Source organism: Ovis canadensis, chromosome 15 (assembly GCF_042477335.2).
Source record: "Ovis canadensis isolate MfBH-ARS-UI-01 breed Bighorn chromosome 15, ARS-UI_OviCan_v2, whole genome shotgun sequence".
Taxonomy (NCBI): Eukaryota; Metazoa; Chordata; class Mammalia; order Artiodactyla; family Bovidae; genus Ovis; species Ovis canadensis.
The window spans coordinates 83,524,599-83,544,058 of record NC_091259.1 but is presented as its reverse complement, the minus strand read 5'-3'; the positions used below and the strand labels follow the sequence as shown (position 1 = coordinate 83,544,058).

At 41.7% G+C, this 19,460-nt stretch overlaps 1 protein-coding gene across 9 annotated transcripts in view; it reads left to right on the top strand.

Moving 5' to 3' along the window:
* The window catches only part of AMBRA1 (autophagy and beclin 1 regulator 1), a 173,822-nt gene that overhangs the window by 76,999 nt on the left and 77,363 nt on the right, over positions 1-19,460 (top strand). For all 9 annotated transcript variants that reach the window (XM_069554016.1, XM_069554017.1, XM_069554015.1 and 6 more), the window contains 2 exons: positions 1,295-1,375; positions 1,824-1,924. In XM_069554016.1, the coding sequence (XP_069410117.1) occupies positions 1,295-1,375; positions 1,824-1,924 (182 nt within the window). The remainder of the gene's footprint in view (positions 1-1,294; positions 1,376-1,823; positions 1,925-19,460) is intronic.

Below are 19,460 nucleotides of genomic sequence, written 5' to 3'. Positions count from 1 at the left end.
CAAAGAAATTTGCTATGTTAAAGAAAACAGCAATATGCTGTCTCTTCTGGGAAGATAAAAACCAAGTACTGACTTTCAATGGATCAGCTTCCACTATCCCTGATATTGATTTGTCTCTAAATGCTCAGCATCCAATTCTACCAAGATATAAAAATTTTCCTAGGCTTTCACTTCTGGTTTGTAAGGCTCTCAGTAGTGCCCTTGAAAGCCAAAGTGTTGTCTTAACTTTGATTCCAGGGCCAGTTTGAAGATTATCTCATCAAGTTGAAGATAATCCAAAGGAAGAATTCAGAAAATATCCCAAATCAAGCTCTCAAGAGGTTCATTTATTTTGTAGAGTTGATTGAGCAGTTAATTAACTACTCTGTCCAGCCAGTGCCCTTTGGCTTATTGTTCCTTTCATGCATTAGAAACTAAGCCACGTGAAAGATCTGTCTTCTCTTCTCTTATAGGAAGCAGTGAAGTGTATTGAAAAGAGCCAGGGCTTTAGAGTCAGAGGGATCTTATCTCAACCACTCACTAGCTGTGTGACCTTGGGCATTTCCCTCTCTGGTCCTTAGTCCCTTATCTGTAGAACACATCTAATGATACTTGATGGAAAACGCTAAGGATTAAAGGAGATAACATTAATTAAAATTTAATAATGGTGGTTATTACTGTTATTCTAACAGACAGTAAAGAAAACACTAAGCATTTTTCTTTTTGCTAAAATGGCCTAGCTTAGGATTGCATTGTCTGATCATCTTCATCATTGTTAATTTTTCAGTCTCTGAAAGAAAGGACTGCCTAGTCTTTTTCTTATGTTGTTTTTCTTTCCCATATCGATGATTTTTCCATACCAAGGACCTAAACAGGTATATTTAAAGATAATCAGTTGTTGAATGAAGTTGATGGGAGAATTTTTCTTCCATCAGGATCCTCTAAAGCCAACGTTTCTCTCATCTTCCGATCGAGAAAACAAAAAGTTTATATACATCCATTCTAAATCCCTTTAGAAGATCTAAACTTGGTTTCAGTTTCAAATGCTGCAGAGTTCAGAGACCACATTAACTCAAGAAAAATCTTCCTTCTTACTGAACTGTTAGTAAATGCTGATAAATTTTTTAATCAAGGTTCTCCAGAAATGCAGTATATGAATGTGCCACTCAAGTTAGTAAGCAACCGGGATGACTGATTTCTGCGGGGCCTTCACCGAAGGGTAGGACTTTAGTTTGGGGCGTGTCTTGTCTTTGGGGCTGGTGTCTGATTCTGCTTTAGTGACTCTCTCACGTGTAGTCTTTTTCTTTTTCTCCAGGGACAGTGGTGACAGGTCTAGGCACCGAGCTCCTCGCAATGCCCGGATGTCTGCACCTTCGCTTGGACGCTTTGTCCCAAGGTAAGAACCGGGTAGTCACCTCTTAGAAGAGGCTTTTCTAAGGGAGCCTTTACGAGGGACTGGAATTTTTAAACCTACTTCCTGGTCTGGATTGTCCATATCTGGAATGATGTACTAGTGAGCCTACAGTCAAGCCCTGCCACCTAAAAACTTCCCAGGAGATGATTAACCACAATGAAAAGGCATAGAAAAGTGGCATTGGGAGCATCCTGTTCAAGAATAGGAGCCCCCCCCACGCCCCCCAAGAAAAGAAGCCCCAGGAAACCTTAGAAGCAGGATCAGGAGGAAGACAGACATGTGTGAAGGGATGTGTCCTAGAAATTTCACTCTGCTCTGGGTTTCTATGGATTCCTAGGCTTAGTGGATCCCTTATCTTTGAGGTTTGGTAGATGGTGTATGTACTTTGTTTTAAGACAGTAGGCTTTTAACACGTGATTCCTTCTTACAGGCGTTTCTTGCTGCCTGAGTACTTGCCTTATGCTGGGATTTTTCATGAACGTGGACAGCCTGGCTTGGCTACTCACTCTTCTGTTAATAGGGTCCTGGCAGGTAAGAAGGAGTTATTTCTTTGGATTTTGAAATTTTAAAGGAAGAGGGAGTCAAGGAGAGCTTTCCTTTCTTTCCCTGCGTTGTTACGATGGCATCTTGGCATCTGGCGGAAAGTCTTATATTCAGATGCCTTTCTTCAGGGCAGGAAGCTACTGATTGAGGGAAGCTGCTGCTTTTTGTCCATCCCCTCTTCCTTCAGACTTTTTTTTTTTTTAATTTGTTTAAACCATTTGTTTCTTAAGCCAGCAATAGACTTTTTAAAATGGAATGATAAAGGTGCCTTGTTCATGTTTTATTGGCAAGGAACTCATGAGCCAGATCCTATGATTTAATTAGGAGCTGAAGGCACACCTCTCCGACCCTTGTCTGCTGCCAGCACATGGAGTTCCCAGGCCCTGTAGAGTCTTCAGAGGAAGCAGAGAGACCCATGGAGGAGCCGGGTTAAAAATTTGCACAGAATAGAAAGTGGGCTGGACAAGCCGGCCGAGGCAGTTATTTGGTGGTTGAGTAGCAGCGACCAGTGTTTTGGGCCTAGGATGTATGACATGACTGGGCTGAGACACGGGGTGTCCTGCTGCTTCTGGGCAGTCTCTGGAGAAGGAAACAAAGCAGATGCTTTTTTTTTTTTTCCCGACAAAAGGTTTTTCTCTTTCCTCCCCTTCTCCGTCCCCCCCACCCCCACTTCCACTGCCAACTTGTAAATTTATGTACGTGAAGGCATTAAAAACTATAAAAATCAAGCCACATCTTGGTGTATCTTTAATAAGCATCCTTATTTAAAAAATTCAAATGACAGTATGTTTTGGAAAATCTGGGCCATGTGGTGGTTCAAGGTAGAGAGGGACCTGTGTGAGGCAGTGGCGCCGTCGAGCTGCAGGAAGGTGCCTTCTGACGAGGCTGGGGCAACAGCTGGTGGGTGGGCCGTGGGCCGTGGGCCGTGGGCCGTGGGCCGTGGGCCGTGGCGTCCTTGAAGTAGCAGTATTCTTGAGCCAGCGTCAAGACCTAGAAACCACCAGGAACCTCAGTGGTTTCTCTGCTGGACGCCAGGGCTTCATAGGCCCAGGCTTGGGAGAGGAGCAGACTGCCCCATGGTGTCCTGACAGCCTCCATTCAGGAGGGTTATGGCCCTCGCTGGTGAACAGACTGCATGGCTCTGTGCCTCTCCTTACTGGGCACTGCTGTGTGGCCTGGCTAATGGCATGTGGAAGCTCCTCCCTAGCAGATAATCACTTGCTGCCAGATAATACTACAGAGCTCCCCTGTACCCTTCTCTGTTCGCGACATCTGCCTCCACCACCCCACACAGCAGCTCCTGCTCCTCTCCTGCTGGGAAGCCTCTGTGTCCTTGGCATTTCGGTTTTTGTTTTTGTTAACAGCTCTATGTTGTTTTTTGTCTCCTTTGATCTAATAGCTCTTTACCTCCATTTCTTCTTCCCTTCTTTATGTCCAGAGGTCTGACCCCAAATGGCTCACTTTCACTTATGGATAGTTTTGAATATAGGGTTATATGCCAGCAGGCAGTTGTTTACAAGTACGAAATCTACTGAGGAAACTTCTCTAACAGAAGCTGCAAAGGACCCTGAGGATAAGAAAATCTAGACTCTTGGAGATGTTCAGTCTTGAGTTAGGTTAATGGATGGTTTCCATTCACATTTGAGCTCATTTCTTTCATTTTCTCAAGATACTGTTAGAAAGTGTCCATTGGTCTTTTTCATTTTCTTATAGTTAATTTTACAGTGTTGTGTTACTTTCTACAGTACAGCTGCGTGACTTGGTTATACACATATGTGTATAACCTGTGTGTATTTTTATTACGGTTTCTCCCAGGATATTGAATATGGTTCCCCGTTCTATAGAATAGGACCTTGTTGTTTATCCGTCCTGTGTGTAATAGTTTGCATCTATCCTACTTGTGTTTTTTTTTTTAAATTGAAAGATAATTGCTTTACAGTGTTGTATTGGTTTCTGCCATACATCAGCAGGCATCAGCCATAAGTATACATATGGCCCCTCCCTCCCACCTCCCACCACATCCTACCCTTCCCTCTACATTGTCACAAAAGGACTGGATGTGAGCTCTGTGGTCACACAGCGAATCCCCACTGGCTCTCTAGCTCACGTCCGGGAATGTTTTTGTTTGTGCTGGTCTTCCAGTGCGTCTCATCCCCTCCTCCCCTACTGTGTCCACAGGTCTGTTCACTGTCTGCATTCCCACTGCTTCCATGCATAGAGCTTCATCCATACCATCTTTCTAGATCCCGTGTATATATGTGTTAATACATATTTGTTTTTCTCTTTCCATCGGGCCTTTCTTAAACACCCTCATTGTTTGTAGATATTTGGATGTCCCTCCAGATTCCATGACAGTTGTGTTACTTTATTCCTTCTCTTGAGAAAATTCCAATAGCAACAACAAAAGCTTAACATTCATTGAGTATTTGCTGTATGCTGGAGAGTGTTTTACGTGCTCTTCCTTGTCTTATTTCATTTCTTTCTCACAGTAGTCCTATGAGATGGATGCTGTTATCTAATTAACAGTGGTAGAAATTGAAGCCCAGAAGGCTAACTTGCCCAGAGTGGTGGAGCTAGAAGTAAAGGAGCCAGAACTGAACCAGGCAGTGGGACTTCAGTTTCCTAGTCTGCCTGTCTCCCCACAGCTATTTTTAAGTGCAAAGCATCAAAATAGCATTCTTCTTGTAGGTCCTTAATCTAGAACAGGGAAAGAGGTCCCAGGGAACTTGGCTGATCTTCAGGGGATTTTCCTGTTTGTTTTAATGCCTCCATTTTAAGTGGATTCTAGACATAGCTTTTTAATGACCTGATGCTGCTTGCTCAGGAAAATCTCATTAAATAACAACCCTTTCCCTGAGCCTTCATGCCCTCCTGGACACAGATGCTTTGCTTTTTATTAAACTTACTTGTGATCATATAATAGAGCTGCTGTAATAATGGCTTTCGAAGTGAAGACAAATTAGCGTTTTAGCAGTAAGCACTCTGAGTTTTCCTGGAAAGGCACTTTTCTCATATATGATTGGAATGAGGTTGTGATGGTCTCAGAACAGTTACATTCAGTAGAGGTTTGTTCTGTACCTGCGTGCCAGGCAGTGTTGTGGGCTACCAGAGTGAATAAAACAGACAAGATCCCTATGTTTCTGTAGCTCAGAGTCTATGTGGTTGGCCATACCTTAATCATGCTGTTTGGTTCTTAGCTCCAAACATAAGTCAAAACCCTTTGTATGGCAAGTGGCTGTTTGTAGGGGAGAAGCATGGAAATTTAGCAGATCTGGAGGGACAAAGCATATCCACACACCTGCAGTTTTAGGAGACATGATCAGTGGCAAATGAGTTTTCAGTGGACCCTAGCCAAAACCATTCAGAATCATCAACAAAAATGGATTTGCAGAAAATTAAGATCCATTCTGCCCACTTCCTCCCACAAGAGCCTGAAAGCAGTAATATAAAACAGAAGCTGCTACAGAGAAGTGTTTTGCTAGTCTGTTAATCTTCATCTCTTCCGCCTTATCTTGTTGCCTATCCCACAATTCTGTAGGTTCCCGGTGGCTGCCAGTCACCCATCAACCCACACCAAGCCCCTTCTTCAGCAACACAAATTCTAAACCTGTACTTAAAGAGATATAACTACCTTTAAAGCTACTGCAACTTGATGGGTATATTTTGGGGGAAACCTGCAAAAGTCTAGGGAACTCCCTCTGTTGACCTTTTAGCAGACAGCTCTAGCTCTGTGTAGTAACAGCAGTCCATAACAGAGAAGGAAATGAAGTTAATGACTGCCTGTTATGGGCCAGGTACAGCCCAAAGTGGTTTCCCAAACATTGTCTCCTTAAGTGATTCTGACAACCCTCTGAAGTAGATGGTGTGTTTTCCATTCTGCAGGGGAGAAAGCTGAGGCTCAGAGAAGTAAATGTCGCTTGCCCAGGTCTGTCTGCTTTACTCATAATAACTCTGTCCTGTCTTCTGTGCCATGTTTTGCCTGAGTTCAAGTAGGGAGTATCTGCCAAAAGGTTCTTCAGCCTGTAATATTTTTCTGCATGCTTGAGGCCTCATAAACAAGTGAGATGAGAAGCCCTGCATCTGACATCTTCCTGGTAATTACTGGAAGGAAAACTTCTGAGGGATGGGGACCTGGGTAATGCAGGGTATTAGTTATCTGTTCTGCCTAATCTTTTTGACTTTCATCCTAATGAGCATCTGCTCCCAACAGATGTCAGCCTGATGTATTTAATTTAGTATTTTGATTAAAATGAATGGGAAGTGTCAGGGATTTTTTTTTTTTTTTGCTTCTGGCCACAGGTCACTGGGGCCTGGTTGAGTGTCATGGGCTAGAGATGGCCTTGTGCCCAGTCATCCTAATTTCTCTTAGGATTTCTCCTTTGAGCCATTAGTTTAGAAGTGTGTTCTCCAATTTTCACAAATTTCCTTTTGTTGTTGCTTTCTTATTTAATTTCACTGTGATCAAAGAACATGCTTTGTATGATTTCAGTTACTTTAAATTTGTTGAAATTTGTCTTATGGCTTAGCATATGGTCTATTCTGGAGAATGTTACCCGTGTGCATGGGAAGACTGTGTATTCTTTTCTCGCTGTGTGGAGGGTTCTATAGATGACAGGGAGGTCTGCTTGGTTGATAGTGTTCTTCACTTGCCGATTGCAAGTGATCGGCAAGTAGTCATCTTCTACACTTGCCGATTTTCTGTCAAGTTGTTCTACCCACCATTAAGAGTAGAATATTAAGATTTTTACTCACTATTCCTGAACTGTATACTTCTCCCTTCAATTTTGTCTGTTGTTGCCTCAAATATTTTGGGACCTTGTTATTAGGTACATATATGTTTGTAATTGTTTCGCCTTCCTGATGAAGCAACTTTTTCGTTATAAAATGTCCCTCTGTTCATGTAATGATTGCCTTTTTTTTTTCCTGGTATAGATGAGTTTCAAGTAGACAAGATAGTGATTCACAGTTTTGTGTTTTTTTTTTTTGAGCATATTAAGTATACTTTTATTTTATTTTATTTTATTTTTATTTTTTAAATTTTAAAATCTTTAATTCTTACATGCATTCCCAAACATGAACCCCCCTCCCACCTCCCTCCCCATAACATCTTTCTGGGTCATCCCCATGCACCAGCCCCAAGCATGCTGCATCCTGCGTCAGACATAGACTGGCGATTCAATTCACATGATAGTATACATGTTAGAATGTCATTCTCCCAAATCATCCCACCCTCTCCCTCTGAGTCCAAAAGTCCGTTATACACATCTGTGTCTCTTTCCCTGTCTTGCATACAGGGTCGTCATTGCCATCTTCCTAAATTCCATATATATGTGTTAGTATACTGTATTGGTGTTTGTCTTTCTGGCTTACTTCACTCTGTATAATCGGCTCCAGTTTCATCCATCTCATCAGAACTGATTCAAATGAATTCTTTTTAACGGCTGAGTAATACTCCATTGTGTATATGTACCACAGCTTTCTTATCCATTCATCTGCTGATGGACATCTAGGTTGTTTCCATGTCCTGGCTATTATAAACAGTGCTGCGATGAACATTGGGGTACATGTGTCTCTTTCAATTCTGGTTTCCTCGGTGTGTATGCCCAGAAGTGGGATTGCTGGGTCATAAGGTAGTTCTATTTGCAATTTTTTAAGGAATCTCCACACTGTTCTCCATAGTGGCTGTACTAGTTTGCATTCCCACCAACAGTGTAGGAGGGTTCCCTTTTCTCCACACCCTCTCCAGCATTTATTGCTTGCAGATTTTTGGATCGCAGCCATTCTGACTGGTGTGAAGTGGTACCTCATTGTGGTTTTGATTTGCATTTCTCTAATAATGAGTGATGTTGAGCATCTTTTCATGTGTTTGTTAGCCATCCGTATGTCTTCTTTGGAGAAATGTCTATTTAGTTCTTTGGCCCATTTTTTGATTGGGTCGTTTATTTTTCTGGAGTTGAGCTGCAGAAGTTGCTTGTATATTTTTGAGATTAGTTGTTTGTCAGTTGCTTCATTTGCTATTATTTTCTCCCATTCAGAAGGCTGTCTTTTCACCTTGCTTATATTTTCCTTTGTTGTGCAGAAGCTTTTAATTTTAATTAGATCCCATTTGTTTATTGTTGCTTTTATTTCCAGCATTCTGGGAGGTGGATCATAGAGGATCCTGCTGTGATTTATGTCTGAGAGTGTTTTGCCTATGTTCTCCTCTAGGAGTTTTATAGTTTCTGATCTTACATTTAGATCTTTAATCCATTTTGAGTTTATTTTTGTGTGCGGTGTTAGGAAGTGATCTAGTTTCATTCTTTTACAAGTGTTTGACCAGTTTTCCCAGCACCACTTGTTAAAGAGATTGTCTTTACTCCATTGTATATTCTTGCCTCCTTTGTCAAAGATAAGGTGTCCATATGTGTGTGGATTTATCTCTGGGCTTTCTATTTTGTTCCATTGATCTATATGTCTGTCTTTGTGCCAGTACCATACTGTCTTGATGACTGTGGCTTTGTAGTAGAGCCTGAAGTCAGGCAAGTTGATTCCTCCAGTTCCATTCTTCTTTCTCAAGATTGCTTTGGCTATTCGAGGTTTTTTGTATTTCCATACAAATCTTGAAATTATTTGTTCTAGTTCTGTGAAAAATGTGGCTGGTAGCTTGATAGGGATTGCATTGAATTTGTAAATTGCTTTGGGTAGTATACTCATTTTCACTATATTGATTCTTCCAATCCATGAACATGGTATATTTCTCCATCTATTAGTGTCCTCTTTGATTTCTTTCATCAGTGTTTTATAGTTTTCTATATATAGGTCTTTAGTTTCTTTAGGTAGATATATTCCTAAGTATTTTATTCTTTTCGTTGCAATGGTGAATGGAATTGTTTCCTTAATTTCTTTTTCTACTTTCTCATTATTCGTGTATAGGAATGCAAGGGATTTCTGTGTGTTGATTTTATATCCTGCAACTTTACTATATTCATTGATGAGCTCTAGTAATTTTCTGGTGGAGTCTTTAGGGTTTTCCATGTAGAGGATCATGTCATCTGCAAACAGTGAGAGTTTTACTTCTTCTTTTCCAATTTGGATTCCTTTTATTTCTTTTTCTGCTCTGATTGCTGTGGCCAAAACTTCCAGAACTATGTTGAATAGTAGCGGTGAAAGTGGACACCCTTGTCTTGTTCCTGACTTTAGGGGAAATGCTTTCAATTTTTCACCATTGAGGATAATGTTTGCTGTGGGTTTGTCATAGATAGCTTTTATTATGTTGAGATATGTTCCTTCTATTCCTGCTTTCTGGAGAGTTTTTATCATAAATGGATGTTGAATTTTGTCAAAGGCCTTCTCTGCATCTATTGAGATAATCATATGGTTTTTATTTTTCAATTTGTTAATGTGGTGAATTACATTGATTGATTTGCGGATATTGAAGAATCCTTGCATCCCTGGGATAAAGCCCACTTGGTCATGGTGTATGATCTTTTTAATGTGTTGTTGGATTCTGATTGCTAGAATTTTGTTGAGGATTTTTGCATCTATGTTCATCAGAGATATTGGCCTGTAGTTTTCTTTTTTTGTGACATCTTTGTCAGGTTTTGGTATTAGGGTGATGGTGGCCTCATAGAATGAGTTTGGAAGTTTACCTTCCTCTGCAATTTTCTGGAAGAGTTTGAGTAGGATAGGTGTTAGCTCTTCTCGAAATTTTTGGTAGAATTCAGCTGTGAAGCCATCTGGACCTGGGCTTTTGTTTGCTGGAAGATTTCTGATTACAGTATCAATTTCCGTGCTTGTGATGGGTCTGTTAAGATTTTCGATTTCTTCCTGGTTCAGTTTTGGAAAATTGTACTTTTCTAAGAATTTGTCCATTTCTTCCACGTTGTCCATTTTATTGGCATACAACTGCTGATAGTAGTCTCTTATGATCCTTTGTATTTCTGTGTTGTCTGTTGTGATCTCTCCATTTTCATTTCTAATTTTATTGATTTGATTTTTCTCTCTTTGCTTCTTGATGAGTCTGGCTAATGGTTTGTCAATTTTATTTATCCTTTCAAAGAACCAGCTTTTGGCTTTGTTGATTTTTGCTATGGTCTCTTTTGTTTCTTTTGCATGTATTTCTGCCCTAATTTTTAAGATTTCTTTCCTTCTACTCACTCTGGGGTTCTCCAACTCTTCCTTTTCTAGTTGCTTTAGTTGTAGAGTTAGGTTATTTATTTGACTTTTTTCTTGTTTCTTGAGGTATGCCTGTATTGCTATGAACTTTCCTCTTAGCACTGCTTTTATAGTGTCCCACAGGTTTTGGGTTGTTGTGTTTTCATTTTCATTAGTTTCTATGCATATTTTGATTTCTTTTTTGATTTCTTCTGTGATTTGTTGGTTATTCAGAAGTGTGTTGTTCAACCTCCATATGTTGGAATTTTTAATAGTTTTTCTCCTGTAATTGAGATCTAATCTTAATGCATTATGGTCAGAAAAGATGCTTGGAATGATTTCGATTTTTTTGAATTTATCAAGTTTAGATTTATGGCCCAGGATGTGATCTATCCTGGAGAAGGTTCCATGAGCACTTGAAAAAAAGGTGAAATTCGTTGTTTTGGGGTGAAATGTCCTATAGATATCAATTAGGTCTAACTGATCTAATGTATCATTTAAAGTTTGCGTTTCTTTGTTAATTTTCTGTTTAGTTGATCTGTCCATAGGTGTGAGTGGGGTATTAAAGTCTCCCACTATTATTGTGTTATTGTTGATTTCCCCTTTCATGCTTGTTAGCATTTGTCTTACATATTGTGGTGCTCCTATATTGGGTGCATATATATTTATAATTGTTATATCTTCTTCTTGGATTGTTCCTTTGATCATTATGTAGTGGCCTTCTTTGTCTCTTTTCACAGCCTTTGTTTTAAAGTCTATTTTATCGGATATGAGTATTGCCACTCCTGCTTTCTTTTGGTCTCTATTTGCGTGGTATATCTTTTTCCAGCCCTTCACTTTCAGTCTGTATGTGTCCCTTGTTTTGAGGTGGGTCTCTTGTAAGCAGCATATAGAGGGGTCTTGTTTTTGTATCCATTCGGCCAGTCTTTGTCTTTTGGTTGGGGCGTTCAACCCATTTACGTTTAAGGTAATTATTGATAAGTATGATCCCGTTGCCATTTACTTTATTGTTTTGGGTTCGGGTTTATACACCCTTTTCATGTTTCCTGTCTAGAGGATATCCTTTAGAATTTGTTGAAGAGCTGGTTTGGTGGTGCTGAATTCTCTCAGCTTTTGCTTGTCTGTAAAGCTTTTGATTTCTCCTTCGTATTTGAATGAGATCCTTGCTGGGTACAGTAATCTGGGCTGTAGGTTATTGTCTTTCATCACTTTAAGTATGTCTTGCCATTCCCTCCTGGCCTGAAGAGTTTCTATTGACAGATCAGCTGTTATCCTTATGGGAATCCCCTTGTGTGTTATTTGTTGTTTTTCCCTTGCTGCTTTTAATATTTGTTCTTTGTGTTTGATCTTTGTTAATTTGATTAATATGTGTCTTGGGGTGTTCCGCCTTGGGTTTATCCTATTTGGGACTCTCTGTGTTTCTTGGACTTGGGTGATTATTTCCTTCCCCATTTTAGGGAAGTTTTCAACTATTATCTCCTCAAGGATTTTCTCATGATCTTTCTTTCTGTCTTCTTCTTCTGGGACTCCTATAATTCGAATGTTGGAGCGTTTCATATTGTCCTGGAGGTCTCTGAGATTGTCCTCGTTTCTTTTAATTCGTTTTTCTTGTTTCCTCTCTGATTCATTTATTTCTACCATTCTATCTTCTATTTCACTAATCCTATCTTCTGCCTCCGTTATTCTACTATTTGTTGCCTCCAGAGTGTTTCTGATCTCATTTATTGTGTTATTCATTATATTTTGACTCTTTTTTATTTCTTCTAGGTCCTTGTTAAACCTTTCTTGCATCTTCTCAATCCTTGTCTCTAGGCTATTTATCTGTGTTTCCATTTTGATTTCAAGATTTTGGATCATTTTCACTATCAATATTCGGAATTCCTTCTCCGGTAGATTCCCTACTTCTTCCTCTTTTGTTTGATTTGGTGGGCAACTCTCCTGTTCCTTTGCCTGCTGAGTATTCCTCTGTCTCTTCATCTTGGTTATATTGCTGCGTTTGGGGTGGCCTTTTTGTATTCTGATAATTTGTGGAGTTCTCTTTATTATGGAGCTTCCTCACTTTGGGTGGGGTTCTATCAGTGGCTTGTCAAGGTTTCCTGGTTAGGGAGGCTTGTGTTGGAGTTTTGGTGGGTGGAGCTGGGTTTCTTCTCTCTGGAGTGCGGTGGAGTGACCCATAATGGGTTATGAGACATCAAAGGTTTTGGGATAATTTTGAGCTGCCTGTATATTGAGGCTCAGGGGAGTGTTCCTGTGTTGCTGGAGAATTTGAGTGGTATGTCTTGTTTTGGAACTTGTTGGCCCTTGGGTGGAGCTTGGTTTCAGTGTAGGTATGAAGGCTTTTGATGAGCTCCTATTGCTTAATGTTCCCTGAATTCAAGAGTTCTCTAATGTTTTCAGGCTTTGGGTTTAAGCTTCCTGCTTCTGGTTTTCAGTTTTATTTTCACAGTAGCCTCTAGACTTCTCCATCTATACAGCACCGATGATAAAACATCTAGGTTAAAGATGAAAAGTTTCTCCACCTTGAGGGACACTCAGAGAGGTTCACTGAGTTACAAGGAGAAGAGAAGATGGAGGGGGTAGTTAGAGGTAACTGGAATGAGATGTGGTGAGATCAAGAGAGGAGAGAGCAAGCTAGCCAGTAGTCACTTCCTTATGTGCGCTCTATAGTCTGGACCGCTCAGAGGTATTTACAGAGTTATACAGGGAAGAGGAGAGGGAGGAAGTAGACAGAGGTGACCAGGAGGATAAGAGAGAGGAATGAGTAGGAGAGAGACAAATCCTGCCAGTAACCAGTTCCTTAGGTGCTCTCTACCGTCTGGAACACACAGAGATTCACAGAGTTGGATAGAGAAGAGATGGGGGAGAAAAGAGACAGAGGCCACCTGGTGGAGAAAAAGGAGAGGCCAGAGGAGGAGAGAGTGGACAAGCCAGTAATCTCGCTCTCAGGTAAACTTGGGTAGTGAAGTTTGGGTTTTTAAATGTACAAAATTGACAACAAAGATTAAAAATCTGGAGTAGAGGTTGGATTTTCAAAGATACAATATTAAAGAAAAGCAGAAGGAAAAAGGAAGAAAGAAAAAAAAAAGAATTATTAAAAAACAAACAAACAAAAACAAAACAAAACAAAACACCAACAACCATCCAAAGAGTATATATGGTGTTTGCCTTAAAAAAAAAAAAAAAGTCTTTTTTTTAAAAAAATAGTAATACTAGGTTATAGAAATAAAAATTAGAGGAGAAATAGAAGATTTAACAATTAAAAAAAAGCTCGGAAAAAAAAAAAAAAGCAAAAGGCAAAAAAAAAATGATTTTAAAAATATTAAAAAATTAAAAATATATCTGGCTCTTCTCTGATGTTATGGGCCGTGTGGGCTCACTTCCAAGGTGGTTCCCTCTGTTTAACGTCTTCTGTTTGCTGGTTTTTAGGCTCACTAGTTCAGTCGCGCTGTGGGGAGGGGGGATGCTGCAAACAAATAGCACTGTCGTGTGTACACAGTATCTCTGCCCCGCTTGACCTGTCCTTTCTCGCGGTGCACAAACCGCTCCGGCTCTATGATGCTCAGCCGGGAACCGTCTGGGGCCGGCCCTAGGCTGCGTGCACTTCCCCGGTCCAAGCCGCTCAGGTTCGGCCCTCAGGCAGCCCTCAGAGGCACAAATGCGGCTGGGACTGCGCTTTGTGCCCTTCCCAGGTCCGAGTAGCTCAGGAGTTTGGCGAGCACAATCGCCGCGGCTTGTCACCTTTTCCGCCGCTGCCGCTCAGCTCTCTGGGTGGACCGCTGGCGCACCCCGTGAGGCAGACTGTGACTGTCCAGCACCCCCAGAAGTCTTAGCAAAGGAGCCTGCTTGCAGTTAGGTAAGTAAAGTCTCTCCGGGTCTGCAATTGCCCCTTTCCAGTCCTTACGGCTCTGGCTGCCTGTCCCCGGCGGGGAATGGTCTGCAGCTGGCTTTTTCCGTTCCGTCCTTTGTTCTGTGCTGGGTCCTGGCAGTGTCTTATGTTCGAGCTTTTCGCGTGGTAGCTATCCCACAGTCTGGTTTGCTAGCCCAAGTTAGATCGTTCTGGTGGAGCTTGGGGCGTTCCTGCCCGATTCTTACAAAGCTCTGCAGCCCGCGCCTCCCGCGCGTCCCTGCCCTGCCCCCACTTCCCAATGGCGGATGCAGGCGTCTGTGCTGCTTTTCCGCTGGGGGAGTTACTGGTGGGCTTGTAATCTCTTGGTTTTAATTATTTATCTATTTTTCCTTCCTGTTATGTTGCCCTCTGTGTTTCCAAGGCTCGCCACAGACTCGGCAGGGAGAGTGTTTCCTGGTGTTTGGAAACCTCTCTTCTTAAAATTCCCTTCCCGGGACGGGCTTCCCTTCCCGGGACGGAGCTCCCTCCCCACCTCCTTTGTCTCCTTTTTCGTCTTTTATATTTTTTCCTACCTGTTTTTGAAGACAATGGTCTGCTTTTCTGGTTGCCTGATGTCCTCTGCCAGCCTACAGAAGTTGTTTTGTGGAGTTTGCTCGGGGTTGAAATGTTCTTTTGAGGAATTAGTGAGGGAGAACGTGATCTTCCCGTCCTATTCCTCCGCCATCTTTCCCTCCTCTCCGATTCACAGTTTTTAAAGGTTATATTCTCTGGTAATACTGTCTTTAGTCTAGTTTTCCTTGCGTCAGTATGGCTACTCCAGCTCTTTTATGGTTTGTTGATTGCGTAATGTATCTTTTCCCTTCCTTTTACTTGAAGGCTATTTATATCTTAGAATCTAAAGTAAGTCTCCTATAAAAACCATGCAGCTGGATCTGATTTTTCATCTAGCCTGACAGTCTCTGCCTTTTGATTAGATTGTTTAGTCCATTCGTATTTAATGTTATTGATGTTCATATTTAATGTTATTGATGTAGTCAGATTTTTGCCTGCCATTTTGCTGCTTGTTTTCTGTCTTTCTAATGTCCTTTTTTTTTTTTTATTACTCTATTTCTCCTTTACTGACTTCTTTTGTATTGAGTGGATAGCTTCTAATGTGCTATTTTAATTCCTTTCTTGATTTTAAACTGTATCAGGATCTACTTCAGACTTACACAAACCTAATTCTGGTAAAATACAGAAACCTTGTTCCATTATAGCTACGTTCTTATAGTCCTGCTTTGTGCCGTTATTGCCATATATAGTATGTCTATATAATAAACCCAATGGTACAGTGTTATAACTATTGCTATAGTTGTTATAACTATTGTTATTTTAACTATTATTGTATGTTATCCCATGTTCCAGGCATCCTTCTGTTGATTGTGTGCTGTGGGTACAACTGGGATTACATCTTTTTTAGAAAACACTGGTTTAAAAGCACGGGTCCACGTTCCTAGATATTTCCCACTTTCCGGGTATGTTAGAAAATTACTTTTAGGAGCCCTATCTAGTCTAGTTTGGCCAACTAGACTAGTTGGCATGGTTGCTGGCCATGCCAACATTTAAAAAATAGTTTAATTTCTCAACTTGATATCGCAGTTGCCTAATACAACAGCTTAATTACTGTATATCATATCTTCGCTTGAATTGGGACATCTGGGAAAGATTAAAAATAGTGAATATAGTTGAAGGCTGTCGTGGTACACTTACATGAGTATGAGCAGAAGTGAAGAATAATTCTGGTGTTAGACCCTTTATCTCCTTGGCTGGTCCATTCTCCATGTTCTTGACCTCTCCAGTAGCCAGGCTGATAAAGTGAGTGGCACATTCCAGCTCAACATCAATTAAGATAGCTGTTTGTAAATCCCAGATAAATGGACAATTAGTGGTGGTGGTACTAGCTAGGACCGCTTTAATAATTAACCCAATTACCTTTCATTCTGCTCCAGTGATGAAAGTAAAGGCGATAAGGGGCTGGCTTGGTTGCCTGGGAAATGGAGAAATACATGCAGCACTCCTCCCAGAGAACCCAGCTTTCACAGATGCCTTTCAGCACCAAGGGCCTTGTGCTTATTTGGCTTCCATCAGTCACTGAGCGTCCGTGCTGTCTCTACCCCAGCCTTTTATCACATCTCCTTTTTCCACTAGTGAGAAGTGTGCTCGTCAAGAATGTAGGTTCTAGTTTCTAAGCTGGCTTGTCTGTTTCTTCTTCAGGCTTTTCTAGAGGAAAATAGCAGGCCTTGTCAATGAACTTTTCTCTCCCTTTTGTACTGTGTGACTAAGTTTTTCTGTGCCTCCATCTCTCTCTGCCCTAGGAAATTTCCTCTTGATCGCTCCCCACTGATGCTTTACACCTGTGCTCTTTCTGCACTGTCACTTTGAAATGTACATACCACTTTCTAAAAGCTTAGCATTTTCCAGAGCACTTTGAGTCTTTTAAAAGGTTTGAATTGTTCTGCCCTTGCAGAGTTTACTGTCTAGCCAGGGAGTAGCCTGGTTTTCTATATTTTTTTGTTTGTGTGTGTGTGGTTTTTTTTGGCAGGGGGTGGGGGGGTGGTGGGTGGCTGCACTAAAATTTTAATAATTCCCCTGAGACTTTTAACTGCCAATCCTGATAGGTGTGTGTGTGTGTATGTAACTCAAACCTGGGCTTGAACCAGGAACTTTATGAGTTTTGATGCAGTTTGAAGTAACTCAAAATGTGTCCCCATTTCTCTTTTGCATGGGTCTGTGAGCCTGAGTGGAGCTCAGAAACAACAGCTGCTATTTGCATTGTAGGGTTGGCTTGAGAGGCAGTAGAGCAAAGCGTTCAAGAGTTTGGGCTCCAGAGCTAGACTGTCTAGGTTCAGATATTCATGCTGCTACTTCCTCGCAGTGTAATCTTGGTTAATTTAATCTTTTCTTGGGACTCGATTTCTTCATCTGTAAAATGGGCATAAGAATAGTATTTAGCTCAGAGAATTGTTTTGAGGATTAAATGAGCTAATATAAGCACTTAGCATGTTTCGGGGTTTTTTTGGCACACAGTAAGTGTTCGGTAGACTTTAGCTATTATCATTAGGGTTTTGGCTGTAAGACTTTGGGGCCAGCATTGAGTTAGAGCTGTGCTAGTCTCCTCACTGATTATAACCTTGCTGATCTCTCACTGTTCTTCTGTCTTCCTCAACAGTGCACTTCCTGGGTCCCAAGCAGTGCTTTCTCCCCTTTGCTATGGCCAGTGAGTTGAAAAAACTGGGACTTGTGCTCTAAGACACCAACAGATGGTAACCTCAAGTTCCCTATGTTGACAGTTTGACAACCTAATGTGTCCATTGTTGCCTGTAGTCATGTCAACCAAGAGGGTTAGATTAGAGGAGTCACAGAGTTTGCATTTGAGTAACCCTTTTCAGTCTCTAATCAGAACTTGCTCTCATGAAATAAGCATCTACTCTCCAGACCAAGTACTTGCTCCTGTGTAACCATGGCAACATAGGATTCTTAAAGTGGACCAATAGCATCAGCGTCATTTGGGATCTTGTTCCAAATGCAAATTCTTGATCCCTACCTCAGATACACTGAAGCAGAAATTCTGGTTGTGGGCTTAGGAATTTGTGTTTTAAATGGTCTTCTCGGTGATCCTGGTGCACTTGAAAAATTGAGAACTACTGCTCTAGATTAACTAATTAAAACAAGGGACAGAGGCAGAGAGGAAGAAATGGGAAGAGATGACTTGCTAACACATTAAGGAGTGTGTGTGCCCGGAATCTAAGATGCATTGGCCCTGGTGAGCCCCTGGTATATAAGTCTTCTTTATCTGGAGCTGTGAGTAACGGGGTGGGGGGGAATGAATGAATTTGTTATTGCCTGCAGAGTGCTCAGCTGGTGTATAATCAATTTTTACTTGATAAACATGTATTGAGCTTCTGTTTTTTCTGTGGCACAGCGTTAGGTATATGATAGTACCCAGATGAAAAAGACATGATCTCTGCTCTCCATACACTTTCCACCTACTATGTAAGCCCATCAGAAACGGCTAGAGGACAGTATGTCTTGTGCTAAATGGATACACAAAAAAGAAGTATACACAAAAACCTGGCCGTGAGAGTGCAGAACCTGCCAGCGTCTCTATCGCGGAAAACAGGAGTCTGTTAAGCTTTTTTGCTGGGACCACAGGTTCTTGTCGACTCTGCTAGGAGTTCTCTTCCTAGGCGAAATTGACCTATAGCCTTTCTTCTCATTCCTAACCAGTCTCCTGCCAGTCCTGCTTCTTCCTCCTGAAAGAGAAAGGTGGGCATCCGGGCTGGGACCTGCTGTGTAACTTGTCCTATGAGTTCTCTGTGCCTGGGGTCTCCCTAGACCCAGAGAGCTGAGTGTCTGAGTCTTGTGGCTTGTGTACTTCTTAGGAATATTTCTCATCTTGCAGATGCGACTGAAGATGCCCTCTGATCTCCCAAGGACTCACTGTAATGCTAGAACCCTTTACTTCCGTCTTCTTAGATTATGATTAGTACATGCTTTGATATGTTTTACAACCCCTCAGAACACATGACAACAATACAGAAAGCTGTGGAGGAGACATGAGGAGAGAATAAGCGAAATATGAGCTCAGAGCCCCCATTTTTTTCCCAGTGGAGGCAGTAGCCAGTCTTCACTTTGTTTGAGATTAGAGATCTTATACATACTCTGGAAAGACTTGAAATAGTCTTCATTGCTTATCCCATCTACTCCATTATTTTTTATCTGAGTCCTTGATAGGAATGCTACCCCTCCATCTCCTTCTTTTTAAAACTCTGATCTCATACTAGCTTTTCTTTCCCTTTCTCAGTTCATGTCCTCAGGCAGTCTCATTTATTCCAAACTGGCTGGAAATGCCATGGGAGCTGGCAGACAGCACCTCTCACCCTCTCTACCAAAGTAGAGCCAACCTGTGGGTGTTAATTTCCTTTCTCAAACACCTGCTGATCCACAAGGCTGGCTCTTCCCCCAGGGTCCTTGTGGCACTCAGCTGGAAGCCCACAGCAAGCACAGATGGATATCTTGGTGTACGCGATGAGGTGGAAAGGTCACGTGGCTGCCCAGGGGCCTTTTGAAGCATTGAGACTCTTTGGGGGTGTTTCTTTTGGTCAGGTGTTTAGGCTTCCCTGGTGGCTGAGAAGGTAAAGCGTCTGCCTGGAATGCGGGAGACCCGGGTTCGATTCCTGGATCGGGAAGATTCCCTGGAGAAGGAAATGGCAATCCACTCCAGCACTCTTGCCTGGAAAATCCCGTGGACGGAGGAGCCTGGTAGGCTGCAGTCCATGGGGTCGTTAAGAGTCGGACATGACTGAGCGACTTCACTTTCACCTTCTTTAGTGTCATCTCAGGGCCCGAAAGCTATCCTGTAGTGACATACTCCAGTCTGTAAAAATAGAGTCTCATATTATAGGGCTACCGTAACAAACCCCTGTGTTTGTCTGAAGCCCTGCTCAGTGCAGCTGTGGGCCATGCAGGGCCCAGCTTCACTACTGGTGCCTTGAGCTGTGGGGT